The sequence below is a fragment of the Mustela erminea genome, chromosome 17, assembly GCF_009829155.1.
Source record: "Mustela erminea isolate mMusErm1 chromosome 17, mMusErm1.Pri, whole genome shotgun sequence".
NCBI lineage: Eukaryota > Metazoa > Chordata > Mammalia > Carnivora > Mustelidae > Mustela > Mustela erminea.
The window spans coordinates 21,497,396-21,512,028 of record NC_045630.1 but is presented as its reverse complement, the minus strand read 5'-3'; the positions used below and the strand labels follow the sequence as shown (position 1 = coordinate 21,512,028).

Below are 14,633 nucleotides of genomic sequence, written 5' to 3'. Positions count from 1 at the left end.
GTTTGAAAGTGAACTTAGAAAAATTAAGTAAAATCTTAAAACAGTAAAACAAATATTTTAAAAATCAACAAAAAACACTGGGCGCCTACGTGGCTAAGTCAGTTAAGCGTCTGCCTTCCGCTCAGGTCATGATCCCAGGATCCTGGGATCGAGCCCTGCCTCAGGCTCCCCGCTCATCGTTGCAAGTCTGCTTCTCCTTCTCCCTCTGTGATCTCTCTCACCCTCACTGTCTCTCAAATAAATAAATAAAGTCTTAAGAAAATCACCTAAAATATAGATGATCTGTCTGATACTTAATGGATACAAAAAAAAATTTATTGATGAACAAATTGATAATTTGGTCAACCACAAAATTCAATCTTAACGTACATTGCAAAACTGTCACAAATACAGCAAAAATGTTATAGAAAATATTTTTAAAGCTTATTCTCAAGATGATAAAAATTCTTTGAATGGTGGATTCAGGTTATAAAGCAATCAACTAATACAGAAAAGTTAATTCTTTTCTGAAGAACAGTTTCAAAACTGAAGATTTTCAGATAGATAGTCCAGAAGTTACCACGTGCTTTAATACAAAGCAATCATGCTATCTAGAATTTTATTTTGCAAACCCCAGGAAAATTGGTTAATAAACTGACATGTTTGTCAAACAACACATAGATTCATTTAACATTTATATTTAATTTTATAATTGTTGAGGATGAAAACTGACCTTTCTTCTTCCAAACAAGATTTGGAGGTGGAATACCACTTGATTCACACAATAAACTAATGAGATTCCCTTCAATGACTGTGAGTTGAGCACGTTCATCAGAACCATAAATATTTGGTGGTACTGAAAGAGGAAAAAATACTATATTATATTAACTTTACATAAAATTTCCTTAATATTTTACATATAAAAAAAAGGTTCCCATTCAAATGACATAAGGGAATAATTAGCCCTTGAGGTTGACATATCAATACTACATTAAAAGTCAACTGTAAGACACAGAATAAATACCTATTAGCAAACTTCCTGTCTTTACAGACAGAAACTTAACAAAATACTCAGAAGCTAATGTATTGTAGATAATTACACTTTTTGCATAAAAAAGCTAAAGCGCCTACCAAATTTACACTTAACTGTCATTTCTGCTCAGCCAGTTTTGATGTCTTAGCAGCTGCACAGAACTGGAAAACATCAGGATTACAATATGATGGTAAAGGAGAGACATAGGGTTTGACCTAAGAAATGGATATGTTACCTATTCTAGAATGCACAGCCTGCCTCCCCACTGTTCTCTAGTTTCTCTTTGGAACGTTTAAATGAATGCTGACTACCCATGATTCTCTCAAGGAGGTTGAGTCTGCCTTTGCTGGCTGATGTCTCCTGTCTGGTGGCCATATTATCAGGGGCAGATGCTTGCTCTTCCAAGCTCGTGGGAGTTGAGGAGTGGAAGAAGCCTTCTTCCCCCTCAATATAGCTTCTAGTCATTGTTCAACTCCAACTGCCCCATGTGAAAACCTCCTCTTTTGAGTCTCATGCCCCCAATTTACTTCTTTTCCCCCCTTACCGTCATCTGTGAACCCACCATTTTTTTTTTCTATTCACTGAAAACTTTGGAACTTGTTTTTATCTTTCTCCTTCACACAGAGACCTGGCATGCTTCTGTATGAATTCAACATCTGCATGTATGCCTAGTCTAACCACCACGGCTACTCACTTCCTTGATCTGCTCATCCCTTTCTCCACCATGTTGATTGCTGCTGCCCCTCGGAACAATTTGTTACTTAAACTGTAACCCCTGGAGGATTTTACTAGTTGCCAAGCACATTTAGATATGGCCTTAAGAAACACTGATACTGACAACAGGTCTTTGAGGAGAAGGACGGACGATGTACGACCGTGAAGCTGGGCAGCTGGGGATGCCTGGCTCGCTCAGGGCGGAACGGCGCCCCTTCACCGAAGCCGGGCAGCCGGGAACGCCTGGCCCGCCCAGGGCGGAAAGCCGCGCACCCGGGAACGGAACGCCCGGTCAGCTCAGGGTGGAACGAAAACCGCCTGCTTCCCTTTTTCGTGATCACTCCTTTCTCTTCCCAGAAGTGCTCGTTGTTAGTTAGATGAGTCCTTTGAATGTGCTTGGTTAACTATAAACATTACCCTCCTCCTTGCTGACCTGCAAGAAGTGACTAACGGGCCACCTCCATCAATCCTTCTGTTGGCTATTGTTTTCTATCTAATAAAAGTGAGACTGCGGGGTTGCTGGTGGCAGCAGTCCTCTTCGACTGTTGTCCCCTGCTCCCAGTCTTTTGCAGCTGACTTGTTTGTGCCTAATTCTTCTCTCGTCGCCGTCGCCGACTGGAAGCGGCAGTTGATCATCTAGAACTTTTCTCCTACTGCTCCGTCCTTGTATTTCTTTCACTCAGTTACTCCCGGTTCTCACTTTATCAACCTTAGTTGAGTCTCAAGTCTTTTCACTTCTCAGAACCTCCCAAACCAGCTCGTACCCTTGTTTACAGACCTCTATCCAGCTTAGATTTCATGATCAATAATTTCAACTACTCCTTTGCGAATAATCTCAACTGCTTTGCACTGCTGTCCTTCCTATTTTGAAACACCTTTCCTCTCGATGAATCCTACAGTTTACTCTGTCATCTCCTATACCACAGACAGAAAGTTCCGCAGAAGAAAATGACAATTACATAGATTGCCATTACTCTAAGTATACCATCTCCAACCTCAATTCTACCCTCCTCTACTCCCATGGCTTCCACTGACACAAATACTTGCAAATCTGTATCTGTAATGCAGACCCCATGAGGTCTAGATTTTTGTATCTGACTACTAAACATCTCCGTCTGGATACATCAGAGGCATTTTCAAACTTGACTTGTCCACAACTGAACTCAGTCACCTTTGTTCCTTCACTGAGGGAATGACACTGCTGTTCACAGGGCTCATCTGGCCAAACCACACCAACATCCATCCTTTCCTCTTCTTCTTTTCACACCTCTCCATGTAATCAATCAATCTTGTTAATTCAATTTCTTAAATACTACTAGAGTTTATTTGTTTTATTCCCTAAATATGGATCTGAACACCCAGTCCTTTAAATCCTTTTAACAGTATCCTATCGTCTTAAGAATCAGATCTATACTTCAAAAGTTTGAGAGGTCCTTTTCAATCTGTCCCCTTTAACCTTTCCTATCTAATATCTTCTCCTTCTCCACTCTACCACACCAGGCTCCACAGTGAGTGATGTTTGGTTCAATGAATGCAGACAGTCTTCTTGAGGTCTCTGTAATGATTCCATCCTCTTTAGAGAGCTAATGTCAACTCATTCTTAAAATCCCAATTAGATGAACCCTGATATGTCTTCCACAAATACTCCTATGTTATCTCTTCAGAGATTTAATTTTAATTAACTATTTAAAGTAAAGATATTTCTGCAGCAGCAGACTATATGTTGTGTGTGACCAGTGTCTTTGCCTTTCTCATTAACTTCTCTATGCCTACCTGAGGCACAATGACTAGAACAGAAAGGCACACCCATAAATATTTTTTGTAATTCTGTCTTTGATGTCTCAACTTTCTCCCCCTATCATTTATTCTTATATCTACTGTATTATGCTTTCCACTATTAAATTGATTTTCTTTAAGAGGCATTGGTCTCATTTATAAATTGCACTTTACAGTTTATGTCTAATTTTGCTTTTCTGCAACATGTGACATTATTCATTCATTCCCCTACCCATCCATCTATGTCCAACCTATTCCTTGCCCATATTCTTCTTTCGGGTACACCATTGCCTTTTGTTTTGATGACACAAGTGTTTCCCTACTTCTTTCACTGCTTCTTCCAGTTTCTCATTTGTGTCTCTTTATCTGTCTTACCTGGTGAGAGTCATTCTACAGTACTCTTCTGTATACATTCTGCTTTTTCTCTAAGGGATCTCAACTGCCACATATATACTCATGTCTCTAATTTTATATTTTAACTCTTTTCTCTCTCTCTTCTAAATGATAGGCTTCTATTTCTGACTGCATGGTAGACAGCATCACATGGACACTCTACAGGTATCTTCAATACAGCATTGCAAAAATGAATTTCTCACCTCATTTTCTAACTGATGATCCCTCCTAATTTTTCTCTTTTTCAACCCTTACTTGACAAAACCCAGTTCACTGTCTTGTCCATACTAGAAGTTATACAAATATTTTTCCCATTTGAAAGAAATGAGAAAGAAGGGGAAGGAGCAATGGAGGGAGAATAGGGGTGAGAAGAGGCAGGAACAGATGGTAATGATATATAAGTAATATACAGTAAATAAATTACCACCTAGTAAATTTTACTATTTAAAGGTAAATTAATCCTTTTATAGGGTGAATAATAGCACTTCTCATAATCTTCCTTAAGAATTTTAGAATGATAATAATTTATAATTAACAAGTCATTTTCTATATAAACACATGCTTTTAAAGACTTAAAACATATATTCTCTCCATTGGAATCAAATTATTTCCTCTACCTATTTTTATTTTAAAAATATGGTTTTGAATAAACTTAGAAATCAAAGAGAAATTTCCGCTTATTATCTCAATAGTTAAAAAGTTTAAACAGACACAATCAAAATTAAGAGGGCAATATGTTATAAATGAATTTAAAGAATGGATAAGGAAGATGTGGTCCATATACACTATAGAGTGTTATGCCTCCATCAGAAAGGACGAATACCCAACTTTTGTAGCAACATGGACGGGACTGGAAGAGATTATGCTGAGTGAAATAAGTCAAGCAGAAAGAGTCAATTATCATATGGTTTCACTTATTTGTGGAGCATAACAAATAGCATGGAGGACATGGGGAGTTAGAAAGGAGAAGGGAGTTGAGGGAAATTGGAAGGGGAGGTGAACCATGTGAGACTATGAACTCTGAAAAACAATCTGAGGCGTTTGAAGTAGCGGGGGGTGGTGGGAGGTTGGGGTAACAGGTGGTGGGTACTATAGAGGGCACGGATTGCATGGAGCACTGGGTGTGGTGAAAAAATAATGAATACTGTTATGCTGAAAATAAATAAAAAATAAATTTAAAAAAAAGAAGTAAATAAAGGTGGATATGCTGGAAATGGGAGTACTTTTTAACAATTAGCAGACAGTTGTAGCCAGGTAAAAGTTGTGATAATTCCTAAGCATTATCTTAATTGGTAACAAATGGTAGACTACCAAGTGAGGATGACTTTTCTCACTGGTCAGCACAGTAATCCCACCTCCCACCAAGGTGTTCCCACTCACACACAGAATCCATAGGCATGGTTTGGCCTTTTGACTTATTTCAATTGATCAAACCACCAACAGTTCATGGAGAAAGCCCAATCATTAGTCAATTATCATATGGCTTCACTTACTTGTGGAGCATAAGCAATAACATGGAGGACATTGGGAGATGGAGAGGAGAAATGAGTTGGGGAAAATCAGAGGGGGAGACAAACCATGAGAGACTGTAAACTCTGAGAAACAAACAGGGTTTTGGAAGAGAGAAGGGGTAGTGGGTTGGGTGAGCCTGGTGGTGGGTATTACGGAGGACATGTATTGCATGGAGCACTGGATATGGTGCATAAACAATGAATTTTGGAACACTGAATAAAATAAAATAAAATTAAATTAAATTGAAAAAAGAACATCCTGGTTGTAAGAGCCAAAGAGTGTAAGCTCAGGCAGGAGAGTAGAACTGTTCTACCTGAAAATTACAATGACTAAAACATTCAGGTTCTGGAAGTCTATCTATAATTGATCTTAAATTAATTACATATAATCACACTTACCCCAAATGTTGACATTATAGTTTTTCTCAGTTTTTCCAGCAACATTTGTTGCCTCACAAGTGTAACGACCAGTGTCTTGAACTTGAGCCTCTTCAATCTAAAAACAAAACCATGCTTTGAAATTTCAGTTTCAATTTCATAATTGGAGTTTTTCTATTCATGTTATTTGTGACTTCTTATTTTTTCATGAGTATTCTAAAGATTATCAAACATATAGAAAGGAGAGATAATAGTAAAGTGTATGGCTATATGCCCATCACCCACATTCAACATTTAAATCAAGATTCAACAATTTTCATCTATGTCATACTTTGTCTTAATCTAATTAATATTAGTGACTGAAGGTTTAGAAAGGGCTTTTAAATATAATGAGACAAAATTCAGATTAAATGGCAATAAAAATCACAATTAATTTCTGAATAAGTTACTTAGGGTTTTAAAATAGATAACCTTTAAATATTTAGGATATTGTTCAGTAAAATAACACCTTTATTGTTCATTATATGTCTTCTCCCTATGTGGTTTATAAGCTTCTGTTTTAGAGAAAACTTTTATTTCAATTCTAGTTGGTTAACCTACAGTGCAATTTTGGTTTTAGGAGTAAAATTCAGTGATTCATCACCTACATACAACACCCAGTGCTCATCATAACAAGTGTCCTCCTTACCTCCATTACCCATCTAGCCCATTCCCACCCGCTTCCTTCCAACAACCCTCAATTTATTATCTATCTTTAAGGAGTTTCTCGTGGTTTGTTTCTCTCTCTCTCGTTTCCCCCCTCTCATATGTTCATCTGGTTTGTTTCTTAAATTGTACATATGGATGAAATAATATATTTGTCTTTCTCTGACTGACTTATTTCACTTAGCATAATACATTCTATGTCCATCCACATTGCTGCAAATGGCCAGATTTCATTCTTTTTGATGGCTGAGTAATATTCCATCGTGTAGATTGCCAGATCTTCCTTACCCATTCATCAGTCGATGGACATTTGGGCTCTTTCCATAGTCTAGCTATTGTTGATAGTGCTGCTATAAACAGTGGGGTGCATGTACTTTTTCGAATCCACATTTTTGTATCCTTTGGGTAAATACCCAGTAGTGCAATTACTGGATCATAGGGTAGCTCTATTTTTAACTTTCTGAGGAACCTCCATACTGTTTTCCAAGTGGCTGCACCAGTTTGCATTCCCATCAATAGTGTAAGAGGTTTCCCCTTTCTCCACATCCTTGTCAATACATTTTGTTTCCTGCGTTGTTAGTTTTTGCCATTCTCACAGGTGTGAGGCAATACCTCACTGCAGTTTTGATTGACATTTCCCTGATGATGAGTGATACTGAGCATCTTTTCACGTGTCTATTAGCCATCTGGATGTCTTCTTTGGAAGAATATCTATTCATGTCTTCTGCCTATATCTTAACTGGATTATTTGCTTTTGGGTGTTGGGTTTTGTTTTTTTTGTTTGTTTGTTTTGTTTTGTTTTTAAGATCCTTTTTTATTTATTTGTCGGAGAGAGAGAACACAAGCAGGGCGAGTGCCAGGCAGAAGAAGTAGCCTCCCCACTAACTAAGCACAGAGCCCAATGTGGGACTGGGATCATGACCCAAGCTGAAGGCAGACGCTTAACTGACTGAGCCAACCAGGCATTCCTGAGTTACATCAGTTCCTTATATATTTTGGATACTAAGCCTTTATCAGATATGTCATTTGCAAATATTTTCTCCCATTCCATAGCTTACCTTTTAATTTTGTTGATGTTTTCCTTCAATGTGCAGAAACTTTTTATCTTGATGAAATCCCAGTAGTTCATTTTTGCTTTTGTTTCCCCTGCCTCCAGTGACTTATCTAGTAAGAAGTTGCTATGGAGGCAGCTGGGGGTCTGACCCTTGGTTTTGGCTCATGTAATGATCTCAGGGTCATGAGATTGAGCCCCACATTCGGTTTTGTGCTCAGTAGGGGTCTGCTTGGGATCCTCTCCCTCTCTGTCTTCCTCGGCTGCTCCCCACCTCAAATAAATATTAATCTTAAAAAAAAAAAAAAAAGTTGCTGTGGCTGAGGTCAAACAGGTTCCTCCCTGTGTTCTCCTCAAGGGTTTTGATGGTTTCTTGTCTCACATTTAGGTCTTTCATCCATTTTGAATTTACTTTTGCGTACGATGTAAGTGGTCCAGTTTCATTCTTCTGCATGTTGCTGTCCAGCTCCCCAACACCATGTGTTGAAAGACCTTTTTCCATTGGATATTCTGTCCTGTTTTGTCGAAGATTAGTTGATCGTATAGTTCTGGATCCATTTCTGGGTTTTCTATTCTGTTCCATTGATCTATGTGTCTATTTTTTTAAATTTATTTTTTATTTATTTTCAGCATAACAGTATTCATTATTTTTTCACCACACCCAGTGCTCCATGCAATCTGTGCCCTCTCTAATACCCACCACCTGGTACCCCGACCTCCCATCCCCTGCCCCTTCAAAACCCTCAGATTGTTTTTCAGAGTCCATAGTCTCTCATGATTCACCTCCCCTTCCAATTTCCCCCAAGTCCCTTCTCCTCTCTAACTCCCCATGTCCTCCATGCTATTTGTTATGCTCCACAAATAAGTGAAACCATATGATAATTGACTGTCTCTGCTCACTAAGCATAATCTCTTCCAGTCCCGTCTATGTTGCTACAAAAGTTGGGTATTCGTCCTTTCTGATGGAGGCACAATACTCTATAGTGTATATGGACCACATCTTCCTTATCCATTTGTCTGTTGAAGGGCATCTTGGTTCTTTCCACAGTCTTTGTGCCAGTCCCATACAGTCTTGATGACTACAGATTCGTAATATAGCTTGAAGTTCAGAATTGTGATGCCTCCAGCTTTGCTTTGCTTTTTCAGGACTGCTTTGGCTATTTGGGGTCTTTTGTGGTTCCATCCAAATTTTAGGATTGTTTATCCAAGCTCTGTGAAAAAAGCTGGTGATATTTTGATAGAGATTGCATGAGATGTGTAGATACCTTTGTGTAGCAGAGATGTTTTAACAATGTTTGTTCTTCCAGTCCATGAGCATGGAATGTTTTCCATTTTCTTTGTGTCCTCTTCAATTTCCTTCCTAAGTGTTTTATATTTTTCAGAGTACAGATCTTTTACCTCTTTGGTTAGGTTTATCCTTAGGTATCTTGTGATTTTGGGTGCAATTGCAAATGTGACTGATTCCTTGATTTCTTTTTGTGCTGTTTCATTATTGATATAGAAATGCAACAGACATCTGCACACTGATTTTATATCTTACAACTTTGTTGAATTCATGCATTAGTTCTAGCTATTTTTGGTGGAGTCTTCTGGGTTTTCTACACAAAGTATCATGACACCTATGAATAGTGAAATTTTGACTTCTTCCTTCCCCATTTGGATGCCTTTTATTTCTTTTTGTTGTTTGATTGCTGAGACTAGACTTATAGTACTATATTAAGTAGTAATAGCAAGAGTGGACATCCTTGTCTTGCTCCTGACCAGAGATGGAAATGTTCTGTTTTTCCCCACTGAGGATGATATTAGCTGTGTGTCTTTTGTATATGGCCTCTATGATTTTGAGGTATGTTTCATTTATCTCTACTTTGTTGAGGGTTTTTTAATCAAGAAAAGATGCTGTATTTTGTCAAATGCTTTCTCTGCATTTATTGACAGGATCTTATCCTTTCTTTTATTAATCTGGTGTACCACATTGATTGATTTGTGAATATTGAACCACCCCTGAAGCCCGGAAATAAATCCCACTTGGTCATGGTGAATGACACTTTCAATCTACTGTTGAATTTGATTTGCTAGTATTTTATTAGGAATTTTTGCATCTATGTTCACCAGGGCTATTGGCCTGTAATTCTCCTTTTTTAAAAAATAGAAATTCAAATACTTAACACATAATGTATTATTTGTTTCAGGGGTACGGGTCTGTGATTCACCCCCCTTCCCTCCAGCAACCCTCAGTTTATTTCCTATGATTAAGAGTGTCTTATGGTTTGTCTCCTTCTCTGGTTTTGTCTTGTTTCATTTCTTCCTCTCTTCCCCTATGATCCTCCTCGTTTTTTAAATTCCTCACATCAGTGAGAGCATATGATAATTGTCTTTCTCTGACTGACTTATTTTGCTTAACATAATACCCTTTAGTTCCATCCATGTCATTGTAAATAGCAATATTTCTTTTTTTGATGGATGTTTAATATTCCATTGTGTGTATGTGTGTGTGCGTGTGTGTGTGTGTATACCACATTTATCCATTTATCTGTTGATGGATATCTGGGCTCCACATATATATACATATATATATAGTATAATTCTTATATATATGTTTTATATATGTGTGTAATTGTTATATATATCTATGTTATAGATATATAGGATATATATCTATGCTATAGATATATATGATATATAGGTATATATCATATATAATATATACCTTATATATTATATGTATCTATATAATATATATTATACATCATTGTAATATATACAAATATGCAATTGTACAATTGTTACAATTGCATATTTGTATATAATACAGTACAATGATGTATAGTTATAATTATGCAGTTATAATTTATAATATATATATCACATATGTGATATATATATCACATATATATGAATATATATATATATGAATGGAGTGTTACACACACACACACACACACACACACACACATATGAATGGAATGTTATTCAGCCATAAACAAGGATGAAATCTGGCCATTTGCAACAACATGTATGTAGCTAGAGAGTATAACATTAAACTATGTAAGTCCTTCAGAGAAAGAGAAATAGCAAATGAGTTCATTTATATGTGAAATTTAAGAAACAAAACAAATGAATAAAGGGGGAAAAAGAGAAAGAGAAACAAACCAAGAAACAGGCTCTTAAGCACAGAGAACAAACTGACGGTTACCAGAGGAGAGGTGGGTGGAGAGATAGTGAAACAGGTGAAGGGGATTAAGGAGGGCAGTTATTGTGATGAGCACTGGGTGTGGCAGGTAAGTAATGAATCACTATTACCACAATATTGTACACCTGAAACTAATATAACACTAATGTTAACTACACTGGAATTAAGATAAAAACTTTATAAAAAAACACATTGCTTGCCAAGTGTGTTGCAGGCAAAATGAAACAGTAAGAATCTACTACTTTACCTGGTTGAAGATGTGCATGAATCATTTTGGGAAATGCACTGGTAAGATAGTTTTAACTGACTGGTTTTGTCTGAGTTTTGTACAAGTTCTTATTTCCATGCAGTCCTCCCTGCACACCCCTCAGTGGGACCTGCACACTTCAGGGTGCCTGGCCAGCCTCTATGGCAGAGATTAAATTGATCCCAGGATTTCTTCACCCTCACCGTTCTTCTGGCTTCCCAAACCTATTGAGATCTGTGCTCTAAAGGAATCAACTTCTATACTCTGAAATTTGCGAAGACGTTTCTAATCACACATAGCTGTCCCCTCCCAGTGCTGGGATGTGTGTCCATACAATTGTCTCCCTCTGTCATTTGGTCAGAGCTGGGGTTTGAAAATACTATCCGTTGATTTCTAGAGCTCTGGGTCTGCCTCTGAGCATGGCCAGTGCTTTTTGCTTTTCTCCCCCTAGACAGCTCAACTGACTTATCCTACTTTCCTCCATCAGTTATTCCAGCCTTTCCTTATTTACCCAGCTCCACTATTACAGGTCATAATTCCTAAAGTCTCTACTTGGTTGTCTCTAACACACTTCATACTCCCTCCCTTTCTCTCCCACACTTCTGCTGTCCTTATATAAGCTTCTCAGCTTCCTATGTGCTGATACCATTATCCAATTCTCAAGATTCCTTTTGTTTGCCACTAATAACCTTCCTTTACCAAAAGGCTATGTGGCATAGGGGTTAGCAGCATGAGTTTTAAAGCTATATTCCTGTATTCAAATCCCATTTCTGAGACTTAGTAACTGTGGGACGATTACCTAGCCATTCTTCCAGTTTCTCAATAGGGTTATTATGAGGAATTTATAAACACGCCAGTGGCTTATTGATTTCCTGAACACTAATTCCTTTGCATTTTTTATATTTTTAAGATTTATTTATTTATTTATTTATTTATTTATTTATTTATTTTTGAGAGGAAAGGGAGAGAGAGAGGGGGCAAGCAAGTGCACAAGAGCAGGCGGAGGAAGAAGCAGACTTGCTGCTGAACAGGGAACCGGACTCAGGGCTTGATCCCAGGACCCTGAGATCATGACCTGAGCTGAAGGCAGATGCTTAACCTACTGAGCCACCGAGGTGTCCCCTGAATCCCAATTCCTTAACTGGTAATGTTAGCTCTTATTTTTATCTATACAAAAAAAGCCAAGTAGTCCTTCAAGATTTCCAGGCAACCGCAGTCTCTCACCTTTCACTATCCTAGAATGTGTTACCTGTACCATCCTAATAGTAACTAACTCACACTTACAGTACTTACTGCATTTTCAACGGAACTATTAGTTTTCATGTATTTATGCAAAATTGGAGGAAATGAAGGGTAGGAAATGTGTCTATTTTTCACATTTTATTCAGAATACCTAGAATGGGTTTTATTTGCTGAGTGGTTGAATGACTAAAAATGAAGCATCCGTTAGAATAGTTCCATAATATTTTCCCAGAAGCATTTTGGATGGTTTCTGGCTACAAATATGGATAGGTAAATAGCTAAATCTTACTAAGCATAAAATTTAAAATATTATAAACCTCATTAATAAAAGAGTACCTAGAATTTTACAAGATGGAATTAGTAGAACATCTGTAGACAGGCAAGTTTAAAATCAAAGCCATGAGCTTAGGAATAATATAAGAAAAATTAAATGAATCTCTAGCCTTACCTTTAACACACTTCCATTTTCAGAGATACTGAGGCCTGGTTTCTTCAGCAAGGGGCGGCCATCCTTCAACCAAGTCAAAGTAGGTGGGGGGATAGCATCACTCTGACACAGTAGCTCCACAGCTTGGCTAATGAGGACAGAGATGTTCTGTTCTTCTCCCATAATATTTGGAGGAACTAAGTGAAAGAAGCATTTTCTCTCAGGATAAGACAGGCCAGCTCACTGCTTATCTTGAAGTTATTTACCGAATAATTTATTAGCTCTTTTAAGATGTAGGATCACAATAATCCTAACATACCCTCTTCGCATCATTTGGTTCAGAATGAAATATTAAGAAATCACTGATTAATATGTTCCCATTGAACAGAAATACCTTTCACTTTAAGAAGTTTTAGAACTGGACGTTCTCACCAAGTGCCTATTTCAGAAACTTTTTGAACAAGGTGTTACTGCTTAATATTTCCAAAGCAATAAATTACTCGTGAAGCATTTTGGAAATAACAATAATTAAAAGCATATATACTTTTGATAATTTAAAAATATTTTTTGCCAAAGAAAATAAATTTTATCAACAGGGAGGCAAAATAAAAAAAAAATAGAGTTGAAAGAGACCACCTGCTCCCACCTCACGGGTATGTAAAACATGAAGTAGGTGACAGACAATAACTTATTTGAAATAATGTAACTAATTTGTGGCAAAGCTAGGAGTCTTCTGATTGCAGTTTAGAGCTCTTTTTGATTTTCCATGATGCCTTGTCAGCTTTCTATGGAATAAAGACCATGTGGGATAACTGACACAATAAAGAACAAAATGAAAGCCCTGGCCAGCTGTATAACATACAATTACATAAAAAGAGGAAATGAGTTGAAATTTTAATGAGATTAAAATTAGAATCCCCTGGCTATCAAGCTTGTCAGATGCTGAAATGTGTTCTTGGAAAAGTCTAAGGAATCTCCTTCCCTTGGGTGTATTAAAGTATAGAGTAAACAATCATTTGTCTCAGATGGTTTAGGTACAGTCCTGCCAAGAATGAGAGGGTGGGCTCCGTAACTTCTCAAGGACTCTTTCAGGACTGTATTTATAATAATTCAAAAAACACAAACTAACGATGAAATCAGGACCGTTATAAAAGGGCCACTCTGAAAAAAACAGGGAGGAATTTCCTTGGCTATTTCTCACTAAATCCCATAACTAGTCAGGATTGTAGGCAATGTACCATATTCATAGTGTTTTCCTCTCTTGATAAGAAAGGTTAAGCTGCACTGAAATGAATCCTTAGGGACTTTCCAAATGCCTTGATAGAAACAAGATTTTTGTGGTAAGGATCGTTATTTTGGTTTCTGAGCCACTGTTTCAGGCTGGATCTTGCAGCGTGTGGGAAAATGACAATGAATGCAATAGGCTTTGACGACGAACACTGCCATTCTGCAACCAGGAGGTTTCTCTATGGAGGGAAAGGCATATACACTAAAGGCCACTTTCTTGTACTGATTCTGGATGCAGCACCTGTGCTGTATCCACAGGAACTGATGTCAAGATACAGAGAAAAGCCATCGCTGCAATAGACTAATGGAGCATTTGGGCAGAGATTCTTAATGTCCCTTCTGCTCCATTTAATGGCACACACAGACTTCTGGCTCTCGATAAGCTTAGAGTAATCTATGGGGGAACAGAAAACAGTGGGATTGTTTTAATATGTGACACATTAGATAAAAGATATATAACCAACCTGTCTGAGATTAAAACTGCTAAAATATTAGCAAAATCAGCACCATTAGTACTGTTTTCTAAGATATTATATTATGAAAGATAATATGTTTTCTAAGATATTATAAAAAATTAAGATACATTCACCAATCTTAGCACAGAAAGCCCTAAATAAAATAGCCTAACATTTAACAGCTTGCACATAATTTCAAGTAAAGTCTGGTCTCAGTGGACAAAAAGTACCGTAACTGCATAAAA

General features: G+C 37.4%; 1 protein-coding gene across 4 annotated transcripts in view; it reads right to left on the bottom strand.

Moving 5' to 3' along the window:
* HMCN1 (hemicentin 1) overlaps positions 1–14,633 on the bottom strand; it is a 474,548-nt gene that overhangs the window by 138,158 nt on the left and 321,757 nt on the right. For all 4 annotated transcript variants that reach the window (XM_032317251.1, XM_032317250.1, XM_032317254.1 and 1 more), the window contains 3 exons: positions 12,668–12,843; positions 5,806–5,902; positions 713–835 (listed from right to left, as the gene is read on the bottom strand). In XM_032317251.1, coding sequence (XP_032173142.1) covers positions 713–835; positions 5,806–5,902; positions 12,668–12,843 — 396 coding nt within the window. The remainder of the gene's footprint in view (positions 1–712; positions 836–5,805; positions 5,903–12,667; positions 12,844–14,633) is intronic.